The sequence below is a fragment of the Taeniopygia guttata genome, chromosome 9, assembly GCF_048771995.1.
Source record: "Taeniopygia guttata chromosome 9, bTaeGut7.mat, whole genome shotgun sequence".
Taxonomy (NCBI): domain Eukaryota; kingdom Metazoa; phylum Chordata; class Aves; order Passeriformes; family Estrildidae; genus Taeniopygia; species Taeniopygia guttata.
Window position 1 is genome coordinate 7,088,632 of NC_133034.1, and position 15,792 is coordinate 7,104,423.

Sequence of the window (15,792 nt, forward strand, 5' to 3'; positions counted from 1 at the left end):
GAGGCGGAGGCGTCCTCAGAGCAGTAGCGGGACAGCGGAGGGAGAGCGGCCCCTACGCCCGCCCGCGCCCCCGCCCTCAGCACCCCCCTCACCTGCTGAGCTGTCCCGGCGAGCCGTCCTGGTCGAAGGCGCAGGCGGCGCTGAGGGCCGCGGCCAGTAGCTCCATGTCTGGTGGCGGCAGGCGGCTGCCCAGCAGCTCCGGCGGCAGCGGCAGCGGCGGTGCGGGGCTGGGGGAGCCCGGGAGGTTGCCACGGTAACGGGGGTAGGAAGGCAGCAGCCTGCACGGGAGGGAAAGGGGACTTGCAACCGCCCCCGGGGCGCCCCCGCAGCCCGCCCCCGCTCCGGCCCTCTGAGCCCCCAAGCCTCCTCAGAGCCTCTCCAGTCTCCTCAGAGTCTCTCCTCACACACCCGCTTCTCCCAAAGCGTCCCCATGGCTCTCCCCTAACATCTCTAGACAGCCTCCTCAAATCCCCTCAGAGCCTCCCCTCAGACCTTCCGTCAGGCATCCCCAGGGGCTCTCCATCCAAATCCTCTCATAGCCCCCTCAGTCTCTCCTCAAAGTTCCCAGATTTTCCCCACAGAGACCCCCTCAAGATCCCCTCAGAGCCTTCCCGCGGGCTTCCACCAGCCCCTCAGAGCCCCTCTAGCTCCTTGCAGCCTCTCTCCTCCTTCCCACGTTTCCTCCGAGGCTCCACGGAGTTCTGCCAAATGCCGGCGGAGCTCCCTCAGCCTTCCCCAAATCCCTCCCGAGACCCTCGAAGTCCGGTAGTTCCCAGCCCCTGTTCCTCGGAGCCTTCAGAGCCCCCGCCTGATCCCTGAGTTCCCCCAGAGCTCCTCAGAGCCCTCCCTGCAGACCTTCTCAACGCCACCAAAATCTTTCCCGAGCCCACGCAGACCTCTCAGGTGTCGTGTCGTTCCCCTCCTCCCCAAGCTCCCTTCTCAGAGCCCCCCACCCCGCTCCCGGTACTCCTGCCCGCAGAAACCTCCTCAGCCCTCCGGTTTCCCTCCAGCGCAGGTCCCTCCTCCGCCGGGAGGCTGACTCCCTCCTCCCCAAGGGCTCCGCCAAGAGGCAGCAATCCCTGCCCCAGAGGCCCCCCACCTTCACAGGCCCCCCTACCTCCATCCCCCCAAGCTCCTGCAGAGGGGCTTCTTTCCTCGATGCAGGGAAGCCCTTTCCTCCGTTCGCTCCCTCCCTCCCCAGCAAAGCACCCTCCCCCAGCGAGCGCCACACACCCCGTCCCACCTCATGCCACAGCCCCTCTCTTCCATGCACGGCCACCCCACACCGGGAGGGGGTCCTGCCCCGGCACTGACCTCCCGTCCCTCAGCCCCGGGGTGCAGCGCTGCCCCCCATCCCCTGCACCTCTCTGCTTATGTGTGGATGGAACCGGCTTTGAGGGAGGAAAGGGGGTGGCAGAGGGGGGTTCTCCTGAACTGCTTCCAGATCTGGTGCATATGGTGCATTTCTTCTCCAGGAGTGAAACCCTGAGATGGAGGAATGTAACTGGAAAACTCAGCCTAATCCCTCCTGCCGGGAAGCGCTCTCCTGATTACCCCACAGGATTGGCTGCTATTCGCCTCTCCTTCTCCGGCAGGGCTTCGCACCCGCTCGGTCATTTCCCTCATCTCCCCTTTCTTAGCGTCGCTACTTCCATAAGGATATATTCCCTCGTTTAGGAAGTAAGTATCTCAGTACTCAGTAATCTATATCTGTCTTCGTTCAGGTAATTGTTTTTCTGCCTCAGGGATAAATTCTCTTGAGCTCCAGAGTGTGGTTACATCCTTGCATCAGTTAAAGTGGTTCTGGACAGGTTGGGTGCAGCTCTTCACCACACGTTAGTAACCCTCAGCAAAAAAAAAAGTCATCTGCACCACGTCGCAACTGAGGAGTTAACAGAGGAAAAATGCTCTGCTATTCCTTGTGCTTGCTCTCTCCCTGTTGCATAAATTACCATGATTTTTTTCTGTATATGATAAAGCAATTTATGCAACAACGTAAAGTTCGTGTGTTGGTCTGCATGTGTAAAATGGCTTCCTTTTTATTGTTTTTATATTGGTTTTGCTAAATGATATGTCAGGATAGCTTTTAATCAGCACATGACGATATGTCCAGAGAAACTCCTTCAGCTTATGTGAACTAGATCTAGATCTGGCACACAGGAGAGCTCAGTTGTTAAGTCATTAAGAAGCAGAATGGGAAAGAAAAACAGCTGGAAATGTTATTGAGAGCTCAGAGAGGGCTGCGAGTGTGGTCTTTGTGCAGTTGCAGACCAGGAGGTCAGAAGAACCAGGCAACAGAAAGGAAATACCAGGGTGAGGGTAAGAGCTGGAGCATGTGTTGTACTTACAGAGGAGGATGAGAGCCTGAGAGCTGTGGCTGAGATTGTCACTGGATAGATGGTCAGTATGCATTATCAGACATTAAACACTGGGCATTAGGGGGTTGAGGCAGCCAGGTGAGTGTGGGGGTGGCCAAAACCTTGTGGAAGGGATTAAGCAGCAGCAACTATCTGAAGCTCATTTTTTGGTGGCTTGCTGCCAGGGCAAGAATATTGTCAAAGGTTTTAGAGAGTGGGTAGGCTTTTAAAAAGCTTCTTTCTTAGAAAAATGGAGCCTCTTCAATACCCTGAAATCTGGAAAATCAGATATGCTGTTTACTGTTTTCTCAAGGGTAGGACCAAGAGCAGTGAGGAGTTCTCTCCAGTATTCAAAGTGAAATCAGTATATAAGCTCTTAACTGACACTACTAGAATGAACATATATCTAAATATAACTTTTGGATGTATTAACTAAAAAAACCAAAGCCTTTCAGAAGTATGTTTTAAGAGTTTAACAGATTCCTAACCCCTCACATTGTTTAAATCTCAAGGGTTCAATCTGTTGGAAATTGAAATATCTATTAGAAAAATGTCTGGGTCATGCTATGAAAAACATTCATAAATAGAAAGCATCTTCTTATGATCCCATAACTGGTCATTTGATCCTGCCTGTCTTCCCTTTTCTTCACTTTTTCCAGCATAATTTTACTTATGGTCTGAGATGAAAACTTGAAAATATCACAGAAAGCAATAATGATAATAAACCCAGTGGAAGCTCTGAAAAGGTGAAACACCAGCTAGAAGTGAAATGCTCCCGGTGGCCATGGCAGGCCCAGCTTATGTTTCTGTGTCTCAGAGAGCTGTTACACTGCATAGCAATGATCAGTACTCTACTTTTCCTTCCTTTACAACCGTTTCTTTCTTAATTGTAATTTGATCTCTCAAAGATGCTGTTCTTCCTTCCTTCCTTCCTTCCCAGTTTTATTCTTCTAACACATAATATCCATAAACAAAACAAGAAATACTGAGAAATACTTTTTCTCCCAACTGAGGTGACAGAGGGTTCCCAGTACTCATGGGACTGGAACACAAAAATTATATTTAGCAAGAAGGAGATATTTTTGTCCTACAAAATTTACTGGGATTTTCTATGTCTTGCTTTTCTGTTTGGGGACAAAATAGAAAGCTTTTAAAGTTTGACCCAAAAACTAAAGGCAGGTAAACAAGTGATTCTGTCAGAGTGGTCTGGCTACTGGGATCTTCATGCTGGGGGTGGGGGATCCAGGTCGGAGTCAGAGATGTATTATTCCCTTGCATCCCACATGTTAGTGCCTGTTCCAGGGCAGGTCAGTCCCTTCATGGAGCTGCTCTGCTTTCTCTGGTCACTTAGAAAGGTTCTGAACATGCTAAACAACCTATTCACCAGATACTACTTTAAGTCAGTCAATACTGAACTATTTCTATGAAGTAGAATAGCTATAAGATGCCTCCCTATTTCCACAATTGTTAGAATTTTGTATGCAGTTCAAGCTGGTATAGCTGCTCAATTCTACTTTTTTTTTTTTTATTCTACTCCCTGAGGCAGATATCTACCTCTGCTTTTATGCCAGCACTCACTCAAGCTTATCCCATTCACAGTAAGCAAGTCTGGGCAGCTAAACTCTTGGAAAATGATTCTCTTTTTTTTGGTAGAGCTAGATCTATGTGTGTATTGTCTCACTACGGAGTGAGCTCAAAGTGAGTGCCAACAGAGTAGAAGTGGCAGACGTGCAGATGGATGTCAAGACCATGGCAGTGCCACCTTGGATAATTTTTCACTGCTATGAAATGGCAGGCTCAGGCCTGGAGAGGTTTCTACTCCACCTAATCTTAAACATGAGGTAGGAGTGTAGAGGCGGTGTACTTTTTTCTCTCTCTGTAACAACAAGCAATTTGATCCAGAGCCTGAAGAGTTTTTCCCCAGTTACCAAAATCAGTACAAACTCATGATGACAAACCAGTTTTCTCACCACAATCCCTTTAATTCATCCTAAAATTCCTTGTCTAGTTGTAGTGGGAAAGAAAGAATCTGACTACTAGAACAATATACATAAAAGCCCCATAATAATTCTCCCACAGCACTGTAGAAGCAGTGCTGTGCGACCTCTGCTCTTGCTGGTGACAGGAGCCATGCAATGCCCCAACAGACCGAATCCCAGCTCTGTCTCTGGAACTCTTATGGTCTGCAAGCATAAAGGTATTGGAAATGATCCTTGGTGGCCATGTTCTATTGACAAGGAGCATGATCATGGTTCAGCTCCCTGTGGGCAAAGGGAGCTTGCATATATTCTGCAAAGACGGGTTTGTGTTGTTGCAGACTGTTTCCAGCTTCACTGTACTGCTGCTGGAAAAGATGTGACATGCTGGCTGACCTGGTCCATGTTGTGTTAAAAATGTGATGATTTATGAGAGTTTATAATTAGTTTATCACAATTATCTCATTTAAGTTACGCTTGAGGGATGAATTCCCAATTTTGGTTTTTATTTTGAGGCACTAGTAATTTTGAAAAATGAGTAATCATTTTAATTAAGATTTATTATATGTATTTCAAATCAAAAGCAATCCTCAGAATAAAGCCATGCAAAGAGCTTGTTTTCGAATGAAATTTAAATGCATTTTCTAAATGTTGTCTTATAGCAATTTTTAGAAATTATATCTCCTCTTCTAGAAACTAAAAAGAGAAGAGGCAGCCCAGCAGATCTTATTCAGGAAAAATCCCCCAAACTCTTCTAGTCAGTGGGAGTTTCACACCATGAAAGGCCACAAGATGAGGTAAGAAGCACTTTTTAAATCTGAGCTAACCAAATTATTGAGAAGTGTGAAGCTACTAATAGATTTGAATGTTATACCTAGTGAAGGACTTTTTCATACCTCAGTTTCATTCAGGTTCCCTCTGTTCATGTGTATATTTTAACAGTGATTTTAGTAAGTGGTATGACTGGGCAGTTTCTATTCCTGATTTTTGACTTTTTAATGGTAGACAGGCAGAAATTCTCATCCCTAGTATTTTTAGATCCTAAAGCCTAGGAACATATCTGTTCTTCTGAAGCTCCTTAACCTTTCATCAAAACACCTTAGTTATATCTGTTGGGACTGGCAGCCTTACCAAGAACTAAAATGTTCAGAAATTCTGTTTATGAGATCTTTATGTGCTTCTAACATTTAGATGCTCATAATCATCAGGGTTATCCTTTTACTTACTGACCATCTGCCAGAGACAAGATTTTTAAAATATATTAACAAAAATAAACTGTTTATTAGACTTAATATTACTGGATCCCTGTTTCCCAATAATTTCCTATTATTGTAAAATATTATTGGATTCCTGTTGTTCTCTCCTTCAAGAAACTTTGCTTTCTGTTGATAGGCAAAATGACATTTTGGGATTGCAAGGGTTTTCTCTTCTCCACACTCATGAAAATCCATAGACATATAGGCCCTTTTCCACTATCCAAAATGAACACAAATTTTAGACTTAGATTTTATCACCTAAAATTCCTGAGCTCCTGCTCATGGAGAGAATGTGTGTTGTGCTGAGGGCTGAGAGAATTTCTGATATTGTAGCTGTAAAAGCTGCCTGGTCCAGATCCAGGCACTTTCTGTGAATAAAGGCCATTTCTGTGATCAGCATGATGAGAAATCCACTTGACTGAAAAACATAAGGAGCAAGACTAAAACATGGTGAGGAAGAGGTCTACTTCTGGACCAGAGGACTGCTATGAAGAGAGGAACTCACCCACAGCTGGATGCTTCAGGAAATAGTGAACTGGAAAAGACTGTAAAATTTGGCACTGGAACTAGGAGGAGGGGTGGGTTACTAAGATTGTATAAGGAGCCAAATGGTGAAGAGCTTGAGGACCAAAAGGACACTGAGATATGAGCCACAGGCGGGGAAGTGAGAAGAATGTGTCTGGGAAATAGTAGGCTGAGGAAATAGTGTAGAATTACAAGTTGAAGCTGATAGAAAAAGAGTGCAACAAAGAGATTGATGGAGAACTTGGGGTTCAGGGCATGTCCAGATGAAGCAGATCAGCTTGGGAGACTAGAGGGCAAAGCCTAGACCTTGCACAGTAACGAAAATATAAATGGGCTGAAAAACCTGGTAAGCAGAGAATGGGTGGAATAGGTGGGCAGGCTGGGATTGGGATCTACATTGGCTATATGCTGAAGGATGCTTTATTAGAATTGTGTATGTTATTGCTTGCTATTCTGGGTGACCCTGTGAAATATGAGGTTTTGACAGTAATGACATTTTAATACCTACAGTGGCTATTTTTACTGAAAATCTATTGTTTTTTAAAATACTTCTCCCTGCAAATATGGTTGCTCTTAGACTTTGTAGGATGCAGATTGCACAAAAAGAGGGATAGAAAAAAAAAACTATTTATCTATCTCTGAAAGAACAAAAAATTGTTGTAGAGCAACAAAATTTAAAGATTTGATCAACAGGTGTTTGCATCAGCTAGTCATGACTTCACCACTTGCAAATTGAAGCACCATTGGCAGCATAAAGAGGAGGTAACTTTAAGAAATGTGTTTCATAAGTAGAATGAAACTTGCTCAAATCAAGTCCTTTTGCAATCCAGGTCCCAGACTCTCCAGAGGCTTTTCCTGCTCTTCTGGTTACATCAGGCTATAAAAGCAGTGCCCTCTGCTGCCCGGGACCGAGAGTGCTGGGCTAAGGGATGCTAACCCAAACTCACGTGAGCACCCTTCAGAGTGCTGTGCTACTTCACATGTATACTGCTTCTCTCTAATACATGTGTTTGCAGGAATTCAAACGAGCTAGATTCCCTCTTGCTGCCAGAGGTGACTATTTGTATTCATTGTTGTAGTACTTCCATTCTTTGAGCTCAGATCAAATGTGATCAAAGGGTTTTTACATGGTCCTTGCTTATCTGAATCGGAGGTTTCATAAGCAGCATAAAGAAATAGTTTGCTCTGCACTGGTAGACCAATGGCCTCCATGAACTTTGCAAAGTGAAATTTCACGCCGTGTTTCTCTTCCAATGTACCTTCTGTGACAGCTTTCGATGATCTCTGCACAACAGCTGCCACACCGGAGCTGGAGGACTGATCTCATCATGAAAGACCAGCTTTTTATGAGTTCAGCTCCTTCCAGGGCTTTGGCTCTGGTTACTGGGAAGCAGAAGTTGTGCTAGAACCTTGGCTCTGATATGGTCAGGACAAATCAGCTGAGTTGGTGGGAAGTGTCTTGTCATTGTAGGGGTTTGGACCTTTGTACAATGGGCAAGACTGAGAGGAAGCTATGGAATGTTGTGGAAGGCTCTAGAGTGCTTAGGGGGAGCTGGAGATCACATAAGAGAAAGGTCATGGGGAAAAAGTATAATTTGAGCATAGTTAGGCATAAAAACTCTCAGGAAGTATCTTACTGATGGCCTATGCCCATCCAGAGTTTGGAACACCAGCAATAATATTTGAGGACATCTTATGTTCAGACATCAATGTTCTGAGATCAGTGAATTACTCTACTATTCTCAGGGCTTTGAAAGACATGTAAACTCAAATCAAAATCCCATCTGAGTAAAATGCAGATGACAATTCTTTTTCCTGAGCTCTTTACTATGTTCCCCAGTTGTGTTTACTTCCTGCCCTGAATTATATAGCACGGCTATATGTGAAATGACATCCTTACCTGTGAAGAACCCATTTGTGTCAGACTTGCTGACTATTTTATGCAAGGAGAAGGGATTGTGACTGCCCAGCCCTAGTATTGATATGGTTGCTGTAGGATGCTCCTGAATGTGAAGAGATGCAGAAGTGTTGGCCCTCAGGACTGTGGTGATCTGCTCCTGAGAATGTCATGGATCTTCCCAGTCCTGGTCAGAGGTGCCTGTACTGTCTCTTCTGCAGAACTGCTAGCTTCTGCTTTCAGAAGAATGGTTAGCTGACAGGCACCAGATGTATTCTTTTGAGGTGAAATTAAATGTATTTCTTGAGACCAACAATATTTAAAATATATTATCTGCATAATGGCCATTTTTTTTCCAAATAGAAGTGAGATACTATTGATTACTACAAATAATGACATATTTTAGGCTATTGCATGCTTTCCCAATGCAGTTTTCTAGTGGTTCTCTTATAAATTACAACTGATCTTTTGGAGAAGGAAAGAGGACATGGGTTGAATTTGAGCTGGAACTATGGTCTCATTCTCTGTTAAATCTCCATGCTCAGTTTCCAGAGATGCCACTCAGCAGGACTGCCTGCTTTTAGCAGACACATGGCTTCGAACCTGTACTGACCTGCCAGGCTCTGTGCACAGCAGTGTCTTTGATACAAGCAACTCCTAGCACAGGCTCATTGTTTCCAGCTCCAGGGAGAATCAGAAATTGCACATTTCAGAGCTGCCTAAGTGCCAGTGTCAGAATGCCAGACTGACAGTGATGATTATGCCCCAAGGAAACAAAGACAGATAGGTTTGACATTGCAGCAGACTGTGGCTGTCTAGTTTCATATGCTCAGTTTACGGCCAAGGGGCAATCAATTTTGGCCAAGGCAATTAATTTATTTAAATCAAACTTGACATTTGGATAAAATTGTTCTGTTGGAGTCCTCTCCACAAGGAAAGGTGCCTGGGAAAGCACATTGTATTACCCCAACACAGCTGGTCTCAGTAATTAGGACCAGATGGTGCAGCAGGATGCATGCACCCTTAGAGGACAAGTGCTTACTGCTTCCAGCTTGATCTATGATAGAAGGAGGGACTATCTCATAGCTGTACACACAGGAGGTGAGTAGCTGGAGAACGAGTTTGGGAGAAAACCTCAGTTAGATTTGAAAATGTAGGGATAGGTAGCTGCTCCTTTCTCTGCCTGGCGGCAGTGGCAAGAGAGCAGGAGTGAGGGCAGATTTATGGGATGTATGTACATTTCTGAGTTATGGGACCAGGGTCTTCTGCTAGACCTTTGTTGTTGAGGGATGTAGGCCAAAAAGGACTACCTCACTGAAAGTCTCTGTTGCTTATCAGCTCTTTAAAGTAAAAAGCAAACAAAAAGTCTGGATATTTTAGAAAAAATATTTGTAGCTACTTCTTCAGCTATAAAATCCTGTTTTCCATGCAGGATTGTGTAACAGGCTTCAGAAGGGCTCTCTGTGAAGGCCAGGAATGGGATTACCCTGATGCTGGGATGTTCCATAACAAAATGCTCACAGGCTCTCCTTATTCTCAAGAAACCGCTTAGTGCAGTCTGCCCAGTTTGCCAACACTGCTGGGTGATCCTGCATCACATTCCCCTTTTTTCCATCTTCCCCACTGTCTTCTTGTTCCCCCTTTTTCCTTCACTGTCTTCCCCAAACCCACACTGATAAGACCCTTTTCCCACCATGCTAATACTCTGCTGTATAAGTCATTAAGACTGAAAGCAGCGCCACAAGTCAAGGTGAGAAGGCATGGATCAGAGCTACAGCTTAGTCCAGCTGTTCTTCCCAAAAGAAGCATTCTCACTGTGACACCACTAACTAGTTTTCAGGGAAGGCATGGGGAATACCCTGCGTGGGAACCTCCTTACCTTTGGATCAATAATTCATCTAATGTTGTTGGATCACAGTTTGCTGGAGATGGTGAACCCGTATCCGATAAAACATTCAGAGGCTCTTTGATGGGCTCATAGTTTTTGAGTGAACCTGTGATATAAGAGAAAGCCAAGAGGGTGTTAAAACAGTAATTTTCCTAATTTACCTTTACTGTATATAGTGGTTTGCTAACACCAAAGGCAACAGGAAAACCACAAGACATAAAGGTGGTTACATTTTAGCTTTGATTTTCAAACAAGATCGAAGTGTCATCCGCTTGCGTAATGCAAATGCAGCTGAGAAAAGGTGAAGTTGGATTTAGGGTATCAGTTCTTATGTACGGGAGTAGCATTCTCACCACTGCAGACTGGGTCCCAACATGAGCGGTTTTCAGTGCAATTATTTAGGCAGAAAATGTTCAGCTATGTGTGCCTGTGCATGCCAATATTTGGTTTGCCAAATCAAGGCTTCATTACTGTTCTGCTTTACTGCATCTGCATTCTGAAGATGTTCAGTTTACTAGATAAATCAAGGCTAGATTTGGTGAGAGAGGAGCTTTACTTTTAATTGCTTCTCCAATTCCCCTCAGATGAACTACTGGTCCTTTCACAGGGAGTCAAAGTTGCATTAAGTCCAAGGTTCACTACTGCAATAGTTGGCAGGAGAGGATGCATCTCACTTTTCAAATGAAATCTCCCATTGTTTGAGGCTTGTTGATAAACGGCCTTGCTGGTTTTTTTATTAGAAATATTTTGGTCTGTCATAATTCTGTTTTTCTTTCACACTGGTGACAGCATAGTCAGGTCAGTGCTCTGCCTGAATCAGGGTTCTGATGCACCTTTTTAATCAATTTTCAGAGGTAGGAGATGACATCCAGAGTTTTAAGACTTCCTAAAATAGAGCCAAGGCCTTATGAAACAGTAGTTTGAGTTATTCACTTTGGATAGTTTAAACACTTTATCCTTCTATTAGAGAAGATTGCTTAAAAAAACCAAAACAACCCAACAGCTCTTTTTCCAGTAAGGAAAAGCATCTATTATGTTTTACAGTTTCTAGGCTACAAGCCGAAGTTGGGCTGGTGCAAAGGGTGCCGATATGGAAGCCTTTCCTCAGCTGGATTTAGATAATTTTAAATTGTTTTTCTGTGATCTCATTTCTTGAGTCTTTATTTTTCTCATTTTGTATCCTACTCTGTCTCTTCTTGTCGTCTTGCCTTCCCCTCTCCTCCCCTCCAGTTGTTCCCTAAGCAAAATGAGAACAGGTTAACATTTGAGCTTGAGTCACATTCCTGGATAGCTGCTGTCCAAATGGGTTGGAAGGCAATATAAAATAGCTCACCCATCCCTTGCTTCCATGCATGTCAGCAAATGCTGTCAGAAGTACAAATGAGGCTGGTTGAGAAGCACCCACTGTCTAGTTTCAGGGAGAGGGAATGGATTCAGGGAAGTAAAGAGAGAGAGCAGAAATGCTGCTTACACAATCCTAGCTGAATTTAAAGGCTGTAGCTCTGAGGAGGACTTGCTACAGTTACCTCAGAGAAAGAACTATTGCTCCTAGTCCAGGTCTTGCTGTACAGACTGGAGAAGAGACACGTTCCCCAGTGTGCCCTGCTGAACAATTGCAGGCATGGAAGGAAAAGCCCTGTTTGGAACCAATCCTGTTTCAGAAGTGGTAATACAGGGAGGAGAGTGGCAGAGAAGCACAGGTCAGTGTTGTGGATGCTCTAATGAGTTGCTAAGAGAGAAGCCATTCTCTTAACTTGTCCTTCCTCAATGACACTTGCCAAGACATAAGGGATGTCCTCCTCTGCCAACATCCTGATGCCATGATGCTGCAAGTCTATGAAGAAGGTGAGTCTTTCTGTGCTGCTGCTGCTGCACTGCCAGCTGCAGATCTCAGGGGACAGTGTGTGGACATTGTGACACCCGGAAACAGGAGGGAGGCCAGGTCTGTGCTATGCTGCCTCTGCAGCAGTGCTCTGGGAAGTGAGGAGAGGATGGCTCTGCTCTAGTCCTGTCTTCACCCACAGGATGGAGGGCAGCTCTGCTCTGACATAGGCAACACCCAGTTTATCCACAAACTTCATTGCAATAGTAGCAGAATATTAAACAGGATGTCTTTGCTGCTGTCTGCTTGGAAACTTGGAGAAAGGAGGGAATTTTCCTTCTGTCCATGCCACAGGGTTGAATGGACCTTTATACTGAAATAGCATGGCTCCCTTGGTGAGGCAGGCAGGACACACCTATTTTTTTTTTTTTTTTTTTTTTTTTTTTTTTTTTTTTTGAGGATCTTGATCTACTTTCAGGAGCTGAAGAGGGGGCATAACAAAGAAATAGCTTTCAGTGGTTTGCACAGCAGTGGAACATAAGCAGTGGTGTATCTTCTTGATTCATACAGCTATCCAAAGTTCATAGTCCAGAGCATTGATTCTGTTAGATTATAGCCTGAAAATAGGATAAGGTAACTTTGCTGTGAAGGAATTTAAAAACTCAGTTTCTCGAAGTATCTGGGAGATGGAAGCAAAGGGCATTTTCTATGTTCCCAGTTCCAGGTCTCTCTCATTTCAGACTGAGATTAAGACCACTTCAATTTTCTTCATGCAGCCCTGTTTCCAGTGCTTCTCAGTGCGTTGCAGTAGCTCATTTCCTGGCACTCTCTTCATTTCTCCTATCTTTCCCTTGCTTCTTTCACAGACAGCTGCTCAGACAAGGTTCCAGCTCTGGCACCTGAAAGATCCCTGATTCCAGCCTGGCCTTGCAGTAATGCTCGGGACTATTCATACTCAAGGAAAGTCAACTCATTCCTTTTCTACCGAAGCCACAGCTGAGTGCATGTATGCTATGGATGGTGCTCCAGTTATTTCAGTTTCCTTGTTTAAAGGGAGCCTAAGTGTTTCTCACAGCTTCTTCAGTGCAAAGTAGCAGTAACTGCACTTTCACAAAGACTTGTTCGTACCTCTGAAGGAGCCATTGAAATTTCCTCTGGTTTTGCTGACTGTTTTCTGTACTTTTGGATATGTCATTTCTGTATGCTAAAGAAGCTCCTGCTTCATTGACAGCTTCATGTCTTTCTCTAAGTTATTTTTCTCTTACAGAGCAGAGGAGTGCAAGTGCAGAGTCCCACATATGTTTAGATTCTCTAATGATTACTTTAAAAATGCAACCATTTTACATTTCCAAGCTGAAAAAAGAAGGATGGCACTCCTCTGCCTGCTGTGCTGTAGGGCAGGGGTGTTCTGTTATGTGCTGACTGCTGAGCTGCTTTCTGTCTTGCTGTCCTTCTGTTCTAATGACTTCTCTAGTTCCCAATCTCACTGGAAAAAGAAGCATAATGCTGTTTGGGTCAGTACTCACCTGTAGCATGCTGCATGTGAATTGTCTCTCTTGAAGTCTTTCTTTTCCCTCTTTTTGGAAGCCTCATGGATCGGTAGTACCTGGAATTTCTTTGAATAGCAATATACTGTGTGTGCAACTCCCCCTCGTGCGTCACTGGGTTAGCACCTGCTGACTCTTCCTCACCTTCAGAGACCGAACCTGACTCTCTCAGCACATGCTGAGAATGGCCCTGCCAGAGCCCACCAGTGGAGAGCCTGTGGGTGGCTTCTCTCCCAGGCTCATCCATGGCTTCCAGAACTTGTCTCTATGGCAACTGAGACAATGGATCAGCAGCAGAGCAGCAGAAGACAGGTAGCTTCCAAAACTCCATCAGCTTTATCTGAATTAGAGCTGGAGACAGACAAAACAGAAAGGAACAGGAGAAGTGAGGACAAAGTTCTGGTTAGTTCAGAGGCCATAGTCCATCATCTGATTAGGATAACAGGGACTACACAGGACTTTTTATCGGAGATCATTCTGACATCATCACCTTACAAGCCTTATTCTAATGTCCTGAACATTGCTTTGATATGCTCATGGTTGTCATTCCATGACATATGACAGATGTTACTGGAAGAAAGTTGTATTTTGGTTTGGTATTACTGGTTGATTTAGAGTGTATAACAGATAGTGCCCATGTCCTTTTTTATGAGGGTGAAAATGTTACTGAATAGAGGGTAAAAGCTGAAGAGAAAGCTCCATAAATCTGTCTATTACCTGTATATTTCTCCATGTAATAGAAGAATTAATGCCTTTACAGGGCTGGGTGCCTTCTAATACTTATCAACAGCACTCACTCCTGCCATGCAGGTAAGTGAAGAAAAATCTATAACTGTAGAGCATGAAGGTAGAAGAGACAAGATTATATAGTGCAGATGCTTGATTTGCTTTCTCAGAGTTCCCCTCCAGTGCCAGTGTACCACCTCATTGACACAGTGCCTTCAGCACAAAAATCCTCTGCTCTGTGTGTCAGTATGTGGATTATACCAGGACTCCCAAGAAATTTTAGGAGGCACATTACAACAGCAAAACATCAGTTGATCCTTCAGTCTTTGTGGGGCTGGGTAAAATGTGAACAGATTACTTAAGCATTCTCTGGTCCTTTGCGGAATGCTTTCAGCTGTCAAAGTCTTCCTGAATATATAATATGATTTTGTGACTGATGGAGCTGTCACGAGTAATAGAAAGAGATGCTGTATAGAAAATGTGAATATAAAATTGACAGCAGACTGAGAGAAGGACATAAAACTGTGCTGTGGATTAGTTAGATGCTGTTTTAAGAAGTCACATGTATCATTGGTTTGTTATGTTACAGTATATCCAAGGCACAAGACAGCTTAGAAAGTAGGTGTTTCTATTTTTTATGGGTCTTCTGCAATCTCTGTGAACTCATGTGTTCCATAAACATTTCCCATGCTTGCCCCTGGGGTCACTCTAGCAGACCCTGGGATGTCAGGGACAGTTGGGCCATCATCTGTGAATTCTCTGCTTTCCAATATTTTTTTAAGGCACTATGATTTATCCTTATAAAGAGAAGGTCACTCCTTGAAATCATGCACTGGGCAAGAGCTTCTTGGCTCTACAGAGGAGAAGGTCTGCTTTCTTCTTTCATAACCTAACCACAGCATGCAGCTCTAAATTTGGATCCTGACTTCAGTTCTCCCTTTTGGACTGTTTGGAACTATGGCAGTTTCTCTGGGACTGTTTCCAGAGTTAATGGAAGTGTATGAAGGACGTATTTGTTGTTGGTGGTGTTAAGTTTGGTTTGTAAACTACTCTGAGGTACAGAGTTTCACTAAGCCTGTTTCTTTTTCTGTGGGTGTGTGGAACAACGGAATAAAAACAGCTGCTGTTGGAGATTGAAAAGAAAGAAGAGGCTATTTCTTTTCCTCTGCCTTTCTCTGTCCCAAGACTAGAGCCCCGAAGGCTTGATCCTTGCAACTGTGATGGAAGCATGTCTTCTAAGTGGACTACAATTAATATTACAGCTGTAATCCTACTTAACCCCAAACTCTAACAATTGTTAAAATTTTATTTATTTCTCTTCTATAGGTTATTTTATGCCTTGGCACTCGAGGAGATGAACCTATAACAATCTCCTCTACATCAAAGTTCCTCTGTGCTTCAAGTGGCCACCCCTTGTCCATGTGACTCTTACTGGGGCCTCTCTCATGACTTTTGCAAAGGTGACGTAACTTGCAATGCTTTGCAAATTGCTGCTGGTGTTTTATTGAAAAAGTGAGTAAAGTTTTCACAGGAGCTGCTCACCAGTCAGGAGTAGTTTCAAAACCATTAAATGTCCAAAGGATAATTAGGCAAAGAGATGCACACGTGTGCATGGAGAAGACTGTTTTCCCCTTTCACCCACCCAGTGAGTATGAGAGTACATGGATGTCATTGTTGAGCTTTTACAAAGTTCCTTGGCAGAGAAGGAGCCCCCTGCATGGCCAGGTGACACTCAGCTGGGTTACCCAAAGACTTATCTATGTATTCAGTACCCCTGGCAAACCTGTGTGCTTTTCTT

At 44.2% G+C, this 15,792-nt stretch overlaps 3 protein-coding genes across 13 annotated transcripts in view; 2 read left to right on the forward strand and 1 right to left on the reverse strand.

Annotated features, from left to right (window-relative positions):
• Window positions 1-13,530, reverse strand: part of NGEF (neuronal guanine nucleotide exchange factor) — a 37,093-nt gene extending 23,563 nt beyond the window's left edge. The window contains exons 1-3 of one of the 7 annotated variants that reach the window (XM_072933396.1): window positions 13,248-13,530; window positions 9,891-10,005; window positions 93-278 (exon numbers count right to left, since the gene is read on the reverse strand). In XM_072933396.1, coding sequence (XP_072789497.1) covers window positions 93-278; window positions 9,891-10,005; window positions 13,248-13,515 — 569 coding nt within the window. In that variant the 5' untranslated portion in view covers window positions 13,516-13,530. Of the gene's footprint in view, window positions 1-92; window positions 279-492; window positions 522-855; window positions 1,212-1,243; window positions 1,285-1,314; window positions 1,448-9,890; window positions 10,006-13,247 lie in introns of those variants that run through there. The other 6 variants (XM_012575529.5, XM_030280731.4, XM_012575530.5 and 3 more) reach the window with 6 other exon arrangements.
• Window positions 1,541-15,792, forward strand: part of NEU2 (neuraminidase 2) — a 35,957-nt gene continuing 21,705 nt past the window's right edge. Inside the window, exons 1-2 of one of the 5 annotated variants that reach the window (XM_030279848.4) lie at window positions 1,653-1,680; window positions 5,027-5,130. In XM_030279848.4, the coding sequence (XP_030135708.4) occupies window positions 5,111-5,130 (20 nt within the window). In that variant the 5' untranslated portion in view covers window positions 1,653-1,680; window positions 5,027-5,110. Of the gene's footprint in view, window positions 1,681-5,026; window positions 5,131-12,690; window positions 12,728-15,792 lie in introns of those variants that run through there. The other 4 variants (XM_030279846.4, XM_041717990.2, XM_072933120.1 and 1 more) reach the window with 4 other exon arrangements.
• Window positions 5,088-15,792, forward strand: part of INPP5D (inositol polyphosphate-5-phosphatase D) — a 92,301-nt gene continuing 81,596 nt past the window's right edge. Inside the window, exon 1 of the mRNA XM_030280727.4 lies at window positions 5,088-5,130. The gene's annotated coding sequence lies outside the window, so the exon portion shown is untranslated. The remainder of the gene's footprint in view (window positions 5,131-15,792) is intronic.